Consider the following 19995-nt stretch of genomic DNA (forward strand, 5'->3'; position numbering starts at 1 on the left):
TTTTTAAAATTTTTAGTTATTTATTTATGCATACAGAACTGGGGTACAGGCCAGAGGCTCAGGGGCAGTGAGAGGCTTCACCAGAGATAGAGTGGGGAGCAGAACAGGCAGATCGACAGCACACTGCTGAGGGGAGCAGCGGGCGGGTCAGGAGAGGTCTGCCACGCCATGTGGTCACCTCCGGGGCAGGCAGGGATCGAACTCATGCGGAAGTGGCTCTAGCTTCTCAGTGCAGTGTTTTAACCCGCTGCGCCACCAGGGAGGGCCGAGCAATGATTTCTTTTAGTTGGAAAATGCAGTTTTAAAACCAAAATCTGGGTACTGGATGTACTTAATGCTCCTAGAGAATATGTGCTTCCAAACCCTTTCACTGGATCAAAGTAGAAAATAGAAATATGTAAATAAATGAATAAAGCATATATACAATAAATTGTAATTAGTACATTTTAGATAATAAACCTGGAACTCCTAAGTTCAGACAAATTTCTTCCAGTTTCAGACTATCACTACAGGATTCTTTTACTCCCACCAATGCATATTGTATCTTCCTTCTCTTAGTTCTTTGCTCCCCAAAACATCACTACTTACACTAATTTTAGTCCTATAGTGCATGTAGTTTCTGAATTACTACCTCCTGCCACTATAGAAATCAAGCCTAGTAATAAGAGTTTCAGGTTTTATTTTGTGTGTAGTTTTTTCCACCCACTCTTCCTCCATATCCCCAATTCACAATATACGCTCTCAGTAGACTAAGGTTATTAGTTCTCCCCACCCCACCCCACCCCCCGCCTTCCTTTTGGTATGATTATTGTTACTCATTTGAATGCATTTTGTTTCATTTGATTTTGTTTATATTTAGTTCTTTCATCTTTGTTGATTTTATTATAATTTTTTAATATGCAGAACTTTATTTAATTTCCAAGAATCAAAGCAATACCTGAAAGTATTCTTGTAATTGTTGGTCCTTCCTCTTTATTTTCTTTCAGTCTGTTGCATCTGTTTCTTTGTTCCTGGTTCATGCTTCCAATGTTTCTTTTTGCAAAAATAAGATATATGACTGTTTTCCCACTTTTCCTTTCTTTCTTGCACAAAAGATGGCTAGCTACTTGTAATCTTCTATAATTTATTGAAATTTCATTTAGCCGTATAGTTGGAAGTTGTTCCATAGCTAATCCAAGAAATCTTACTCACTGTTTTGGTTCTAGCTGCCTAAATGCTTGGGCATTTAGATAGTAGTTTCCAGTATTTGGCATTGACAAAAATAGCTGTCATAAATAACATTTAAATTTTTGTCTATTGGTTTTTCATATTTCCCTTTTATCTCTTATGCAGTTTTATAAGTTAAACTGAAAATTAATTATATTCACTCTTCAGCCTTTACTGATTGACTCTGTTCTCATCAACAGGTAGATTTAGATGTTACTTTACCTGGGGAAGGTGGAAAAGATCGACCTTTCAAGGTGTCAATCAAATTTGTCTCTCGGGTGAGTTGGCACCTACTCCATGAAGTACTGACAGGACGGACCTTGCCTGAGCCACTGGAGTTAGACAAACCAATCAGCACTAATCCTGTCCATGCTGTTGATGTGGTGCTACGACATCTGCCCTCCATGAAGTGGGTGCTTCTGGCTATTTTTTTTTCCTCTTTAGATTTTAAGTGTGAAGTCTTTCCTCCCATGAGTGAGTTGTGCAGGCCTCCTTTGTTAATCTTCAGATGTTGTATATTTTGTTTATTTCAGTTGGAAAATAGCATGCACACAAGTTCATTGATGAAACTAAATTACAGAAATTTCTCTGACTTTTGGAAGTAATGGCACATCATTCACATAGCTAATCGAATGAAAACTGTTTAGACCTTTCTCTAAGGAGCTATAAGTTGTTGTTGTTGTTTTTTAATTATTTCAAATTGAGGTGATACTGGGATGTATTCATCAGGGATTACCACCATGGTGCACCTTCTACCCACTCACCTGTATTCTACTACCATAGACTTATTTTGCTTCCTTGAAAAATAAGGAGCTATAAATCTTGAGGAGCTGATGTATTTTCAGGTATAGTCCTATAGTTAAATCACCTTGTTTTAAAGGTAATTTAATTATACATTATTATCATATTGGGTTGAAATTGCTACTCATTTTTTCTTTTTTTTTAGAAATTGCTACTCATATTCATATTAGCATTTCAATTGTATGTATGTATACAGTTGAATCTTAAGCAATAAGGGCTTGAACTATGTGGGTCCACTTATATTCAGGGTTTATTATCGTTTGTTGTTCCAATAAATATATTGGAAAGTGTTTTTTAAATTTATGGCAATTTGTAAATAAAAATTTACAAATGATTGCAGCCTAGAAATATCAAAAAGCATTAGGAAAAACTAAGGTATGTCTTGAATGCATAAAAAAGATCAGATGTAAACAATAGTGTTACTATTATAAGATATACATAAATCTTTTCTAAAAAGGTAAGCTTTATCAAAACTTAAACAGAGAACACACACAGCACCATTCAGTCAAAAGAAATGTAAACAAACATAAAGATGTAATATTAAATCATAACTGCATAAAACTAAGTGTGGCACATACTCTACTAATGTAATAATTTCATAGCCAGTTCCTGTTGCTCTTGCAGTGCACTTTAGTGTTGTGAGTTTCTACTTAAAATGGTGTGCTGATGCTGGTCCTCTCTTCATGAGCAGTTCATCTCTCCAGGAAATCATGTATCACAGTAAAAAGTGTGGTTTTCCATTGTGTTTATTAGCACAATACCATATACTTTCTAGTAAGACCATGGGACCCATACTAATGGCTACTAAGTGATGCTAAAAGTCTACCCATGAAACAGATAAGAATCATGGCCCTACCAAAAAATCTGAATCACTTGATATGTACCACAGCTTATATAAGGGGTCTGTAGACAGAAAACATAGACCTATGTTATCAGTAAATACAGTATAGTATTGTAAATGTATACTATCTTCCTTGTGGTTTAATTAACATTTTCTGTTTTTCTAGCTTATTTTATTGTAGGAATACAGTATAATACATATAACATACAAAATGTGTGTTAATCACCTTTATGTTATTGGTAAGGCTTCTCATCAACAGCAAGGTATTAGTGGTTAAATTTTTGAAGAGTGAAAAGTTATATGAATTTTTGACTCTGTGAGGGTCAGTGTCTCTAACTTCGTGTTGTTCAGTCACCACCTGTGTGTGTGTGTGTGTGTGTGTGTGTGATCATTGTTTTTTTATTTTAAGTGTGTGAGATCATATTTTTAATGTTGAAAACACATTTTTTAATATAGCCTTTTGATCAATATTTACTCATAACATTTTCTAAGGTTAAAATTATTTAAGTTTTTTTTAAGAAAATCTTTTAAATCATTCTTATTCTTGCTCAAACTAACACACTTTTAAAGATAAAGAGTTTCAGTAAAGGATGCTAATGGTTTGTTTTGTTTCCTCATTTAAAATGGCAGCTTTTTTGCTTTCTCACATTTGGAAAATGTTTAGTATCATATGTTCATAATAATAAGCATCATTATGATAAATTAAGTTTATGTGCTCTAGAATAACCTGTTCTGCAGCTTTAAATACTTATATGGGAAGGAAAGGATTGAACATGCCATTTCAATTTTTTAGATATACGCCTGTGGGGCGTTCCTTTTTCTCAGCTCCGGAAGGATATGACCACCCTCTGGGAGGGGGCAGGGAAGTATGGTTTGGATTCCATCAATCTGTTCGGCCTGCCATGTGGAAAATGATGCTTAATATTGATGGTAAGGGAACTAAAGCCATATTCTGTATTGGGGACTTGATTTTTATATGATTTGTGTGTGTGTCCATTTTGTATACAATTATATGTAGTAGGGTCTTGAAATAGTATTTGGACATTTGTTAAGACAAACTGGAAAAAGCCTTTATATTTTTACTACATTTCAGTTAGAAAACCTTTATACACAGCATGTCCTGGAATGTTAATAAGCACATGAAAACAAATATAAGATCTCAGAATTTTGAGATGATCATCTGCGTAATCTTCAGTTTTAACTCACTCTTTTCCCTTAACTCTAAATAATATGTTTTCAAGAACAATAAGTCTTTTGATAACCCCAGGCATTCTGTCTCATTGATGCTTAATGTGGCTGCTAGTTTCAGTCTCATTTTACTGGTTTTGGGTTCTTTGTGTTTTGTTGTTTGTTTTTTAAAGATTTATTTTATTTTATGCACACAAGAACTGAGGTACACGCCAGAGATGCGGAGAGTGAGCAGAGTCACCAGAAACAAACGGCGGGGGGCAGGGGGGAGCAGAACAGGCAGATCAACTGAGATACATTGCTGGGGGGCTGGCAGCAAGTGAGACAGGAGAGGTCTGCTGCGCCATGTGGGTCACTCCTCTGGCCAGGGATCACAGTTGTGATCCCTGGATAGCTTTACAGTGCTGCACTTTTACCTGTTGTACCACCACCAGGAAGGGCTCTGTTTCGGGATTTTTTTGTTTGTTTGTTTTTAAATGACTAAAATGTGAGCGCATATATAGGTAGCAAGAGTATATGGTAAACCACACATTAAGTCACTATCCAACTAGTCAGACTTTTCTTCCTTTACTATCTACATTTTTTTTTCTTCATCTGTAGTATTTTCAAGTCAAATCTCAGACAACATTATTTTGCCTCTGCTACTTTAGTAAGTACCTATGAAAATATGGATGTTTTCTTAGGCAGCTACAAGGTATTACTTAAAGAAAACTTTAAGTAAGTATTTATATGGAGCCACTAATGCCCTGTTACATAACCATGTTTCCCAGATTGTCTTCAATACGTCCTTTTATACTCAGTTTGTTCTAATCAGGATCCAAACAAGAACCACACATCACATTTGGCTGTTATGCCTTTTTTAAGTCTAATTGCCTCATTTACTTCCCCTTGTTTAAGATTTCCTCTTTTTCTACCTTCTTTAATGCCATTTAGAATTACATACTTTTAACTACATACTTGTTGCAGAAACTCTGTCACTTGTCCTGTGTAACATTATAAAAGCTTGGATTTGTCTTTTGTTTTCCTTTGATGTTATTGCCTTATTTCCTCTATATCCTGATAATAAAAGTAAACCCTAGAAGCTTGATTCATCTGATTCTAAGACATCATGATGCTTCATATTGTGCCAAGAGGCATATAGTATCTTGTTCCAGCTTTAGTGATACTAAGATTGATCTATGGTTCAGAGTTCTATAGACCTGATCTGTCAACTATAAATTTCCCCATCCACCTTCAGTTAACTAATGTTCCAGTCATTGATGATTGTTAGGCAAATCATTTATTTCACTAAGGATTACCAATAAGTAATTTTTCTAATTCTATTCCATGCATTAGATAGAATTCTTTGGTGGAAAACCATAATGTTCTATTAGTAATTATTCAGTCTTTGATAAATTGTTGCTTTCTAGCCAATCAGAATGTTTCTACCCTATGTGGAATCAACCATTGCTGCAAGACTCCCTCGGTATTTCCAAATCAGTACATAGTTCCCTTATGTTTTTCACGTGCAACTGCCATTGTGGGACTATGTCATTGAGAAAGGATGTATTTTCAGAAGTCCTTTTAACTACATTCTAAAGCTGTTTTAGGACATTATTTCTTCTGTGTATATGTAGACGTATTTTTAGGATGGATTCCTGGAGGTGAGAATGATGGGCCAGGGCACATGTATTTGTAATTTTGATAGTTATATACACGAGAGCTTTTGATTTTTCTATATATTTTTCTCTCTACTGAATTCCATTTATAGTGGTGATTTTCTTGAAGTTTCTAGATTACAGTCCTATCAGCTAAAATAATGGTAGTTTTTGTCACCTGGATTTTTAGACCTCTAAATTTTTTCTTACTCAGGTTATACTGACTAGTGGACATTTTTTCCTTATTTCAGAAGAAATGCTTCTATATGTTTCAGCATTGAGTATGATGCATACATATGTATAAGAATGGGTAGGAATATGTGTTGATTCCTTTTTTATTAAGTACTTTTAATCAAAAGTAGGTGGTGAATATTATCAGTTGTCTTTAGCATCTAGGATGCTGATGATGTAACATTTCTCTTAAGGAAATTTTGAACCAGAAATGCATTACTAGATTGTTTTAATGTGATACTGAATTCTGTTTGCTAATAGTTTACTTTTTTGATCAAAATGCAGAAATAAGATTGATATGGCTTGCAGCCTTTTACAAGCTTTTGTATTGATATATTTCATTAAAATATAGAAGTTTTCCATTTTCTAAAAAGTGCAACGATTTTTGAAATAGTATTGAAATTACTAGCTCTTAAGGTTTAATAGCTTTCCCCTATAAAATCTTGTGGTATGTGTATATATCATGTTTTGGTGGGTGCTCTTTTTAAACTTATTTAATTTATTTTGTGAAAATAAGTCAGTTTAGGCACTCTTGGTTCCATTTTGTTAGATTATATCTGAGTAGAAAGGTATTTTTTCTACATTTATGTGGAACTTTACTAAGTAGTTTAAATATTTTTTGTAATTGTCTGTACTGTGTTCTTTTCCTATTCCTTACTTTATGTATTAGTGTTTTTGTTTTTTTAGTTTTGATTAGAAGAGGTGGTAATTTAATAACTGATTTTTTTCCCCCAACAAAAGGACTTTCGATACACACACACCTTTTAGTTCTTTGATTTCTGTCTTCTGACTTCTTAATTTTAGCTTTTAGTTTTATAAATTTCTTCCTCAACTTTTCTTGTTAATTTAGGTTTTTTTCCTTCTTTCTTTTTTATTGATAAAAACAATGGATTTTTTCCTTATCACTGCTTGGCTATATTCCAAAGCTTCTAATTATACTGTCTTCTAGATCTCCAAAAAATTAAAATTGGCATTTTCCCTATTAACCAAACATTGTTTGAGAGATTTCTAAGTTTATATTGTCTTCTAGGTCTCCAAAAAATTAATTGGCATTTTCCCTATTGACCAAACATTGTTTGAGATATTTCTTAGTTATCATATTAAAGATCTTTTTGTTTTCTGATTGTGCTGTTAATTTGTCAGCAGTTGTGTTGTTAATTCAAGAATGTTGTTTGTATTTCTATTTTTAAAATTGAGGGTCTTTGTGCCTAAAATATTGTCACTTTTGTGATACTTTGTAAAAGTTCAATAGCTGTTTGAAAATAAGGTATATTCTATAGTAACGGTAGCTTTTTTTTTTTTTAATTCAATCCATTTTTATTTCAGAGCTACCTTTTTGATCATATAGTTTTGTGCACTTACTTCCATATATATTTTGCTTACTGATACTGGGAGAGAGTAAATTTTAAATTTCCTTTTATTATTTATATTGCTATTTCTCCTTATACTTTCTATAATTTCTGCTTTCTTATTGTTAGTACTTTATGGTAGAAAGCAGGTACATATACCTGTCTTTTCTTCATTGTAAAGCATACCCTTTCCAGTGGTAAAATGACTATTCTTTTGGCTCAGAAGTCTGAATTTTTTAATAATAGGATTACAATTCATATTCTTGTGAACCATAACCTATCCATCAATTTTTTTCATTTCATTTTTTTGGTAATTTCTAAATCATAGGTACATATCAGTGACCTCATAGAATGATTTTGTTTTGTGGGTCAATCTAAAGCTTTTTATTGTTAACGAGTGAGTTAAGCCAGATAGGAAGAACATATGTGTGGTCTTAGTTTTGTCAAGTAATTTATGTAATTTTTTCTGATTAAATGAGCTTTTAATAATTTTACTTCATGACCTGTTTCCTGTGTTTTTAAGTAATTGTCTGGTATTAGGAAAGTTTTCTCTTCCCCCACTAACTTTGCTTTGTATAATGTTCATCTTTTTCTCTTTTAAAGCAGTAACTTTTGTTTTCCGTAATGAATAACAATTATATTAACTTTATCCTTACCCTTCCTTTCTTCCCTCTCCTCTACTAGTATTAGTCAATATGGCATCATTTTATTGTTCTTTATAATTTTACTCTTTAAATTTTTACTTCTTGACTTTTAATTTTGACTCCCATTACTGTGAGGTACAATGAGTGAGTTACACTACTTTTTACATTTTATAGTCCTATCATTCATTTATTTTCTGTATTATTATTCTTAAAATATTAGAGCCAGTAACAGCTACATTTCATTTTGTCAAGTATGTGTCAGTTTATTTTTATCAGTGAAATGTTTGATACTAACTACAGTTTTTTTGGCTGAAATTTTTCCACTCTCATGCTTTTAGTTTGTCTGAAATGTTTCTTCAAGAACAGATCATATTAATAAGATTTGAGTTTGAATTTAGAAAACCATTTGCTGTAACTTTATTCCTGGAATTCTACTTGGCTCTACATAAAATTATTGACTCTTCCTTGAGTACCTTTAAGGTATTTTTCACTGCCTTCTGAGTAGAGAAGTATGGTGTCAGTTTGACTTTCTCTTGATTTTATTTGTGTGTGTGTGTAATTGCTAGAAATATTTTCTCCAGTAATTTTTCTAAATTTGTTCTCAGTGTTGCCCCTTTTTGATCTGTTTTATTTAAAACATGGGATTCACTTTGAAAGTGTAGGTACAAGTCTTTTTTTTTATCTTTTGTTTTATTTTAGAGAATTCCTATCCTACTAAAGAATTTGCTCCTTTCTATGCTGTCTGTGGTATATGCTTTATCATGTGCTCATTGTAATTTTAGTCTTCAATCTTGAATTTTTTTAACTTATATTTTTTTCCATTTCTTTTCATTAGTTCTGCGAACATCCTCCTGGTAACTGGCTCTTTCTTCCCTGTATTTTTAAAATTTCTTCATAGCAGCATTAAGAAGTTTTGAATTCATGTTAAAAAGTGGTGGTATAATTTTATCTGTGGAGTATTTTCTTTGTTAGGGATGTAGTTGGGCTTTGTATTTTTAATGGTTTCTTTGCACACTTACCACTTTTTGCTGTTACTGTTTGAGTGAGATGCATTTTCCCACACCACCTATTCAGACTGGAATGGGAGGGATGGAGCACGCAGAAAGTTAGGAGCCAAGTAATTTTCCAGGTTTCTCTACTCAGTGCCTCTGTCTTCTGTTGTTTCGATAGATTCTGCTATCAAAATATGGCAACATTTTCTTTGCTCTCAGTTGTTCTACATATATAGGAGGTATGAACAGCCAACCATACATTTCACCATATCCTTACTATTTCTCCTACCAAGGAATAGAGCTCCTATTAAAGTGCTTGCCTGATGTGGTAACAGTCAGAGAATTTGTGAGAGGGTAATCAAAAGTTCTTTGTACTCTCCATTTTACTTTTCTACAAGTTTGAAATTACAGAAGAAAAGCGCATTCCTTAATTTTAGAAAGATTGCCCAATCTGAGGCCTGTCACTTCCAAGTCATACTGCACTCACTGTCCTAACACTTACACCTCCTTTTGCTACTTTCTTCTGAGATTCCCTCATTTAATCTCAGTTGTGTATTTGCAGTTCCCACTAGGATAGGAACCTTCTCTTTCTGAGGGTGTCTTTCTGGCATGTTCAGATATGGCTTCTTGCATAGATTCTACTAGTCACAATTACTTTGGAACATAGTTACTTAATTTGACATTTTCAGATTTTTATTGTCTTCTAGATTTACTGAAAATGTAGGGTTTTTTTTTTTCCTGCCTTTGTTGCTGTTTTATATGAGTTCTAGGGGAAAAATATGTAACTAAAATATGTAACTAAATTGCTTCTGTTTCCCTACTAGAGCTTAAAATCTTTCTTTAGATATTATGAAAAAATAAATTTTAAATAACCCATTGGGCAAAGACATCACAGAGGAAATGTAGACCATTTTGAATCCAAAGGTAACAGAGAAAATATTAGACTTGGTGTGATTAACTAAAGCAATATATAAAGAGAATGTAAAACTTTATTTATTACGTTTTATTATCTATTAAAATATTTATTAGGCAAGAAGAAAAGAATGACCTAAGCATTCATCTCAATAAAACAGAAAATTAAATGTAAAGAAAATGGAAGGAAATATGAGTTAAAAATAGGAATTAATAAAAATGAATTTACCTCTACCCTGTAGGTAGGGAGATATCAGAGATTTTTAAGAAGGATAGTGACATGATCATATTTGTTTTCCAGAAAGAGTCCTCTGGCAGCAGTGTGGAGAATAGATAGAGGAGAAAAAACTAATCTGAGAAGCCAGTTAGGAGGCTTTTTCAATCACTAGTTCAGGTAAGAGATGGTAATGGTCTAATGTGGGATGGAGAGAAAGGAACATATTACAAGGATTAAGTTGAAAAGATAGATTTAAAAACCATGTCCAGAAAAAGAACCTTGGGTGTAGTTACTGGCACATGGAACTGATTGGAACCAAAAGGCTTACTAGGTTTTTGAAGGAATCGGTTTTTGAAATAAATTACAAATCTGTTTTATCAATCAGACTGGTTCAACCAAAGAAACAGAGCCAGTATAAGAAACATTATTGAGAGAGATTTGGCTTACACAATTGCCGGGACTAGCTAAGGAAATCTGAAATCCATAGGGCAAGTTGTCAGGAAGGGCAAGTCATAATGTACAGGCCTGGCCTGAAGTTGCTGTCCATAGATGGAATTTCTTCTCTCTCAACAAAGTCTCTGCCCTACTTTCATCTGACTGAATCAACCTCACCCAAATTACTCAAGAGAATATGCTTTTTTAAAATTCAGCTAGTTATAGATTTCATTATATCTACACGTGCCTTCAAAGCAATACTTAAACTAGTGTTTGACAACTAGTAGCCTGGCCAAATTGCTACATTAAGATAAAAGCAAACCCTTACACCTAGTCTCTAAAATCATGTGATTATTTAATCTTTCTTTAATATTATGTTCCTTTAGACTCAGTGGCTGTACTATATTATAAACTAGCTTCTAAGGAGAGCATTATCACGCACAAGCATTTCAGAATAGTGGTTTCATTCATACCAGGTTCAAATGATGATACTCTACTGAATGTGGGATATAGATCTGCTGTTGCTAGTTAGTTGCAATATACACTATAAAAATAGACCAAACAAATGTTTATTAACATAGAGTCCAAAGCTTGAGGACATTATTGAGCATATAGGGATAAAGATATCTAGAATATAGTGGGAAATGCAGGTATAAGAATCTGTAGTGGTGGGCTCTAAAAGTGAAAGTATATAAATGCATATGTGGTAAATCTATAAAAGAGTGAGAACTTCTTTAGGAATAGTATTGAGGACAAGAATAAAAAGGATAAAGTAGTGAGAATACCTGCATTGAAGGAAGAAAAAAGAGCAAACAATCAGTGTTTATCACAGGCAATAAGAGAACCTAAAAGTGGTATCAGGGAAGCTAAAGGAGAAAATATTTTCAAAAAGTACATGATTCATTTAAGCAGTGGGACTTTTCTATAAAATTAAGATTAAGACAAGGATGTCAGTACTATTATATCTAGTCACAACTGTGTTTGCTAACTTCTGTTCTTCTTACAGGTTTCAATCTACATGTTACTTCCTTGAGAAGCAGTATTTGACCCTTCTCCCCCTAATCCAGCCATCCCCCAAGTCTGAGTTAGGTATTTCTCTTATGTATTCCCATAGCGCAGTATACTTGCCCTGTAATAGCATGTGTCACCCATTTTTATAGGGTGTTTATAAAAGCATGTGTTTATTGTCTGTGTCTCCTACTAGAAGGAAAGCTCCATGCTAAGGACTGTCCATTTTATATACCAGTGTATATGCCCTCAGAGCGTAGGATAACTCATGGTCATAGTAAGCAAAGAATGAATAAATGCAGCTAAGACCATAGGAGAAGCCAAATGAACTTAAAAAGTAAAAATAAGTAAAATTTAGCTGAACTTTAGCAGATAGGATGAGATCAAGAGTTTGAATTGAAAAGGAAATACACAGGAATAAAAGATTTTTGAGAGATCTCTAAAATCTTTAAAATTTTATTTGAAAGGCCCCTCCCTGGTGGTGCAATGGGTTAGGACACAGCTCTTCAAGCTGGCAGCAGCCTCTTCAGTGTGAGTTCAAACCCCACCCCCACAGGTGAATCACATGGCGCAGCAGACTCTCTTGTCTGGCTGGCCCTCTGCTCCCCTCAGCAGTGTACTTCTGCTGAGGGCTCTGTTCTGCTGCCGACTCTGTCTCTAGTGAATCCTCTCACCGCCCCTGCACCTCTGGCCTGTACCACAGTCAGTATGCATAAATAAATCTTTTTTAAAATTTTTATTTGAAAAACATAAAAGATAAATAAATGATATATTAACCTCATTAAGAGGACTTAATTTTGTAAGCTGTTACAGCTGATATCGCATGATATAGGGTATATATCATGAAACTTAATAAGCCATTAAGATTTATATGTAAAAGGTGATTAAGAAAATAGTTGTATTTTTAATCATAATATAATGTTACAAACCAATATTACTTTAATTTAGAAATGTTACTTTAATAAAGAAATGTTATCGTAATAACAGTAAATAAATAAACTTAAATAAAGGTCAGTTTCGAATCAAAAAAGAAAAGTCCTATATAATTTTAAAGGACATAAAGGGGAGGAATTATCATTATTTTAAAACTATAACACTGTTTTAAATGCAAGGACAGGCAGATTAATGAAGCATAATACAGGACCTAGAAATAGGTTACATTTATATATATGGAAACTTTGTGAATATCAAGGTATTTCAAATCACTAAAGTACAAACTGCTTAGTATTTAATAAGTCGTATTTATATACTTGCTAACTATAAGGAAAAAAAAAAACCCACCTCACATCATACCCAAATCTTAAGTGTGAAAGTAAAATTTTGTAATTCTTTTTAGGAAAAACAACAGTGTGTCTCTAGTATCATATAAAATATAAGATGTATGATCATAAAAGAGAATACTGATAAATGTGGCTCCATCAAAATGTAATGCTTGTTTATCACATAAGACACCACTGATAAGGTTAACATTCTGGGAGAGTATTTGTAGCATATGTAATCAAGAGCTTTACAAAGGAAAAGAACAGATCCGTGGGAAAAGATGTAATTCACAAAAGAGGAAACTGAAGTTCCCAACAGATGGATGAAAATCACATTCTCAAAAATTTTAGTAACCAGGAACATGCCAGTGAAATCAGTAAGGTACCATTTCACACCTATCACATTTTTAAATATTGAAATGTCCTATCAAATGTTGGTGAGAATAAAAGAAACTCTTAAACACTGTTGACAGGAGTATGTGATACAACTACCTTAGAGAACAGTTTTTATAATCAGGTACAGAAAAGATGAAAATGTACATATGTACATATCTTAAAACCCTTAATATGCCACAGCGACTTCCATATGTGGAGGAAACATTATGTTTAATAGCAGAAAATGGGAAACAGCCTACTTCCTATCAATAGCAGAACAAATAAACTAAATGTTTTATAAGTATGTTGTATACTATGTAACATTCAAATGAATGAGCCATATCTGCATTTATCAACATGGATAGTTATTGAAAACTGTGTAGGGGAGCAGTTAACAAAAGGGTATGTTTGTATTTGTATATGTGCTTACAAATGCAATAACATTATCAAAACAGATGGAATAAATCATGGTCACTTTATTTCAGGATAGTCATTCCTTTTAGGAAGAAAGAAGGAAGTGGAATGGAATAGATTGTTTGGAGTAGGGAAAAGAGTTCAACCTAAAAGACTGCATATTTCAAGAAAACTGTGAGTGTATTTATCTGTATGACCAGAATAAACAGATAACTTACGGTGCCATTGTAATGCAAAGAAATCAGAAGACTACATATTATTTTTAAAGAGCTAATGTATCTTAGTGAAATGAAAAATCATAACATAAAACTTTTTCTTTTTTTATCTTTACAGATAGCATAAATTTTTAAGTGGGTTTATTGTTTAGTTGCCAATAAATTATAATGCTGCTGTGAAAATATTGCACTGATCAGATTACTTCCTTCTATTTCCCGACTTGTTTCTATGTGACTTTGCATCCCTTGCACTTCCTATATTATACTGAACAAAACATCTTTTATTAAACTTAAAATCTGATTGAGAGGACTGCTGTTGATCACTGCAGAGGGAGAAGCACGAGCATTTTGGGAGCATATAACATAGATACACATTCTGGTTCAGTGCTTCGTGGTCATTTCTATGAGGAAATGACTGGTGGGAAGTAAGTGAAATTAGTGGTAAAGACAAACATGGACAAGTACTCTAAGAAATAACAATTTAATTCTAATTGTACAATTTAATTTTGCCATTAGAATACTGTTTCCATTGTATTTAATATCTAACTCAACTAGGTTTACTGAATTTTGCCAATCTAAGACTCAATTTATTATTTTTCACATTTGATCATCTCCAAAATTGGGAAAAGTCTTCGGGTAGGTTTGTCACAGTTTAATTGACAGGTTTCCTTTTTAGGATGCATAAGATGTATCCATTGTTGGCATCTTAGAGTTGATAAAATGCAGAAAATTTTTTAAAATTTAGCCTGCTTTTAACCCAAATTCATTTACAAATTGCATTTTATTACTGTAATTCATGCATTTTAAGAATATCACAGTGAATCTGTCTGTTAGTTGTATGTCTCATATTTTTATTTACCACTTATTTAACAGAGAATGCTTCACGGTTAACATTAATTATCTCATATAAATTCCAGCACAGGTTTAAGTTAGGTGATCCCCTTAACTGCAACTTGAAGGGAGAAAACTTTCTAAATTTTACCTAAAATAACTATCTTTCTAAATATCAGTTGATATTTAATATCTAAATTAAATAACTTACAATAAACCAATTTTAATCTAGCCATAGTTTATATTTGAAACTCAAGTTTACGTAATTTATATTTAAATGATAGAGGTCAACTGTTCTTATTCTAGTGCTTAATCCCTTAGTATTCCCGACTTTGTTTAAGAGCAGGATTCCTAGAAGGCACATCTCAGACCAAATCTCAGGACATCTAAGTTGAGGAATGTTATTTTAATTTACTTCCTTTTGCTTTTTAGTAATAAGAATTTTTCTATAAAATAATCACTATTTTGCTACTGGAACAAAGTAGTTAGAATATGTAGGTGATGGTAGAGTGTAATAATTGTAATTCATTTTTGTAGTAGTCAGTTAACACTAAATACACTTCCTTTGTGAGGAAAACAGTTATTAATCCAATACTAGTGTTATTTGCTTCATATGTTTGTCATGAGTTCGGGTATAAGATCCCTGAGGAATAATTTATTTTTATAATATTCAAGTTCATCCTCCTAGAAGTATATCAAAACCAAATATTTCTTTGGTGTAAAGTAACTAACTTCAAGCATCAGGGCAAGAATTTTATCAACACACGATCAAGCCAGGCCAAGTAAAGGCAACTCTATCAGGCTTTGCCCTGCCTACCCTTACATTAGAAAAACATTCTAAGGGCAGCAGGCCTTCCATGACAGTCTTCGTCAGATATGTTTCTTGATTCACACTGTTTACATTTGATTGAGTATGTCCTTCATATTTGATGCATAGCTGTCTTCTGAGGTCACATTTTGCTATCTTCCTAGGGAATTTCTTTTGTCTTTGTCTTTCTCTTCATATAGATCTACTTCCTGTACCTCTTCCCCACACCCCTTGTTTTTAATGTTCAGAAGATTAACAAGAAAAGTAAACACAGAAAGCAATTTTTTGCCATCTTATATATTGGAAAATGTGTCAATAAATCTGAGTCACAGTTCATCTAGATCTATATTGGAAATAATTCTCCACCACAAAAAGAGTGTTCATTTTTTAAGATTTTTTTCTAGGCCTACAAGAACTGGGGTGTAGGCCAGAGGTGCAGGAGGTGAGAGGATTCACCAGAGACAGAGTGGAGAAGCACAGCAGGTAGATATACTGAAATACACAGCAAAAGGGAACAGAGGGTGAGAGAGAAGTCTGTACCATGTGGGTCCCTGGTCAGGGATTGAACTCATGCCATAGTGTCTGGCAATATCTTGATAGATGAGACTTCAATCCCTGCACCACCAGGGATACCCAAGAATATTCCATTTTTTAACTATTTTTAGTGAGGTTTAATCTACATGCCATAAAATTCACCAGTTTTAAGTGTGTTATTTTTATTTCCTTTATTTTGCTGTACTTTCTGGAAAATTTCCCCAGTTTCATCATCAATTCTATTCACCATTTCTGCTGTTGTCTCTAATTTCTAATTGTCTTTTTTTATTTTCTGGGGGTTTTTTGTTTGTTTGATTGTTTTGGTAATTTCTTATTCTTTCCTCACTGATGTACTCTATCTTAGCTCATTGAGCATAAATTATTTTGGAGTTTTTTATATTATTATAAATGTTTATACTTCCTCTAAACTCCTTTTTGTTTGTTTTGGTCACTTATCTTTTTTGGAGGCTTTCCTTAGATACATGCCCCTGAATGTTTACTCATGATTTACTGAGAGCTGAAAAAACTGACTAGAAGCTCTGAATACATCTATCAGCGGGGCCTGTTAACATTGCACTTCAACCTAGGATTATTTCAGTGAGTTAATGACAGGGAACCTATCATTTTGCTATCTTCTGGGGAATTCCTTTTGTCTTGCCTTAGGTCTTGCCTCTGGATTGTCAGGTTACCCAAAGGGGAACCTTCCAAATTCCTGCCTGAAGGGAACAGTCTGATTGCTTCTATTTTGGGAGCAAAGTTGAGGATTGTAGGTGAGTTGAATGTCCTCATTCAGCATTTAATATTTGTAGTTATTTAAGTCCTTAGTTTTGGATAGTCCTAACCCTTTAATTGTGCCTCACTTTTCTTCCTCCGGAGATCCTGTCTCTTACCTTTTCCAAAGAATAAACCTCTAGTGATGTGGGGATGAAGAAAGGGCCACTGTTTAGCAGTATGGAACAATACTAGTGACCTGGGGAATAGTTTTCCCCTTTATCTTTCTGTCCCAACCCCATCTTCCTATTACTAGTTTCAGAAGTACCTAGGACTGCCATTTCTTGTGCCTTTTGAGGATTCTGTAGTATAAGTGCTGTTGGTTCTTACCTACCCAGCACAACTAGCATAGGATTTCATTTTCTAGGATCTGCTAGGTCAGATGCAGCATATTCACTTTCTTTTCATCTTCTAAAATGTTTCCCCCTCCCTCGTACTTTGTATTTTATTATTTTTATCTTTGTTACAGCAAAATAAAATGAAATATTCATGGTTTGTTTATCTATCATCTTAACCCAGGTTCCTTTTGTAAAAGGCCAGGATTGGTCTAGTTCAACTCTTTAAATACCAACCCATAAGAGTCACTGTTACAGTAGATTCTTAATAAATATTTAAATGGATGATTACACCTGAGTTTACACCTGTAAACTCACTTTATATCCAGTTTGTGCTAGAAGCTTTCTTTCCATGTGCCTCTCGCAGTGGGACTAGTTAAGTATCCTCATAGCATTGTAACTGTCAAGCAGTCCCGTTACAGCAAAGCAGAAACTAATCACACTAAAGCCTAGCATTGAAAGTTGCTTTCTGCCATTTTCATAACATCTTATTAGTTACACAAATATCTTACATTCAGTGTAGGAGACACACAAAGGTGCAAATTCTACAAGGTAAAGTTTATTGGGGACTATCTTGAAGGCTGGCTACTGTACAAAGTTTCTGTCTTAAGCTAGAAAAAATAAACCCGGACCCTCCCTGGTGGCACAGCAGGTTAAAACACAGCACTGAGAAGCTAAAGCCACTTCTGCATGAGTTCGATTCCTGCCTGCCCCAGAGGTGACCACATGACGTGGCAGACCTCTCCTGACTCGCCCGCTGCTCCCCTCAGCAGTGTACTTTGTTGATCTGCCTGTTCTGCTCCCACTCTTTCTCTGGTGAAGCCTCTCGCCGCTCCTGAGCCTCTGGCCTGTACCCCATTCTGTGTGCACAAATAAAAAAGAAAGAAAGAAAAAATAAACCCTAAGTAAAAGATAAGGAAAATAAAGATCAAGGCAAAAGTAAATTGAATACAAACAGAAAAAAATGAAGCTGAAAGTTGGATCTTTAAAAAAGATTGTAATAAACTCCTAGCAAGATTAATAAGAAAAATAAAAATAAAAAATACCTGTATCAGGAGTGAAACAGAAGGTATCATTTGAGATCCTTCAGAATGGAAAGATTAACGCAGGAACATTATGAACAACTTTATATCAAGATGATAACTCAGATGATACAATTTCATAATCATTTTTTCAAAAAGAAATCTGAATAGTCTTATCTGTTAAAGAAATTGCTTTTTTTTTTTTAATATTTATTTGTGCATACAGAACTGGGGTACAAGCTAGAGGTGCAGGGGCAGTGAGAGGAGTAACCAGAAACAGAGTGGGCAGCAGAATAAGCAGATAGATGAAGTACACTGCTAAGGGGAGCAGTGACAGACCAGGAGAGGTCTGCCACATCTTGTGGATCACCTCCAGGGCAGGTGGGCCAGTCCTTGTGGATAGCAGTATGGAGGCTTCTCAAAATATTAAAAACATCTACCATGTGATCCAGCAATCCCACTCTTTTATACTGATCTAAAAAACATAAAGACACTAATTCACATATATGTGTGTACTCCTGTGTTCATTGCAGGCACTATGTACAATAGTGCAGAAGCAACCTAAGGGTCTGGTGACAGGTGAGTGAATTAAGAAGTTGTGTTCTATGCAGAGGCATACTACTGAGCTATAGAAATGGATGGAACCTTGCCATTTTTGTCAGTACAAATGGAACTAGAAGGGATGATTCTATATGAAAAAAGAAAAAAAACAAACACTGGATGATTTCACTTGCATCTGAAATATAAACCAAACAATGGGTCAGACAACCAAACCAATAACAAACCCTAGAAGTCTGACTGTAGAGTTGAGGTTACCACTGCAGAGCGGGGAGTTGGAGAATGGTTTAAAGAAGTTCAGTGGACTATGGTGGAGGGCTATGGATGCATTGGTAGTGAATGTGGTATGATCACTTACATCTGAAGAGGTGTGATCCTCTGAACACAAAGTGCTGTAAGTCAGTGTTATCTCTAAAAGAGGATGCAAAGAAAGAGGAATACTGTTGGACTTCTGGTAGGAATGTGAACTTGAACAGGCATTTTGGGAAGAGATGTGAATTGACTTTAAAAAAAGCTTTTCTGAAAATGGAAAAAACATATGAAACACTAGTAATCTCACTCTTGAGCATCTATCCCAAGAACATGAAACCATCAACCCAAATAACTATCTTCTACAATGTTTATTGCATCACTGTTTATAGTAGCTATATTATATAGAAACAACATAAATGCCCAGCTGTAGAAAATTGAATGAAAAAGATGTGTGTCCACATTCAGCCTCAAGGAAAGGTAAAATGCTGCCAGTTACAGCAAAAGAGAGGGAGTTCAAGGAAATTATGTTTAGTAAATACAAGTCAGAATGACAGAAATTGGACATTCATATAACAGTTGACAGTGTGCATAAAAACACATTAATAAACATGGGGATTACAACTGAAATGGGAAAATGGACAAAATGGAGAATGATGTAAAAAAAATGAATGAATAAATAAAATGAGGTTTATGATGTTAAGAGGGAAGGAGAGAAAGAAAGGGTGAAAGGGACATAATATAGTTTGTATTGTGCAGTTTTGGGTTGTTTTTTTTTAACATAGAAGAGAAAGGAGTTTCATCAAAATAAGTATAATGTATCTGGCCATAGAGAGTATACCTTTGAAATTATATGTCTTCAAAATAGGACAGTGTGTATCTTTGAAGAGATACAAATATACAAGGACCTTTACTAGTTAACTGTAAAAACTGTGCCTTAAATAAACAGTATTTTTATTCATAAATCTGATTGTATTAAAATTTAACTTACTCTGACAAATTCATAGTAAAACAAACATAAAAAAAGAAATTTAAGACTAATTTAAGAGCAAAATTAGAATTTACTGGCTTATGTACCTTTCACATAATTATTTAGGTATGCAAATTTTGCAAAAGGAAAAGTCCTTTAAAAAAAAAAACCGGGGCCCTCCCTGGTGGCGCAG

At 34.0% G+C, this 19995-nt stretch overlaps 1 protein-coding gene across 1 annotated transcript in view; it reads left to right on the forward strand.

Annotated features, from left to right (window-relative positions):
* The window catches only part of AGO3 (argonaute RISC catalytic component 3), an 84434-nt gene that overhangs the window by 29622 nt on the left and 34817 nt on the right, over positions 1 to 19995 (forward strand). Inside the window, exons 4-5 of the mRNA XM_004678792.2 lie at positions 1407 to 1615; positions 3642 to 3778. Coding sequence (XP_004678849.1) covers positions 1407 to 1615; positions 3642 to 3778 — 346 coding nt within the window. The remainder of the gene's footprint in view (positions 1 to 1406; positions 1616 to 3641; positions 3779 to 19995) is intronic.

This window comes from Condylura cristata, unplaced genomic scaffold (genome assembly GCF_000260355.1).
Source record: "Condylura cristata isolate star-nosed mole 26May11 unplaced genomic scaffold, ConCri1.0 scaffold00008, whole genome shotgun sequence".
NCBI lineage: Eukaryota > Metazoa > Chordata > Mammalia > Eulipotyphla > Talpidae > Condylura > Condylura cristata.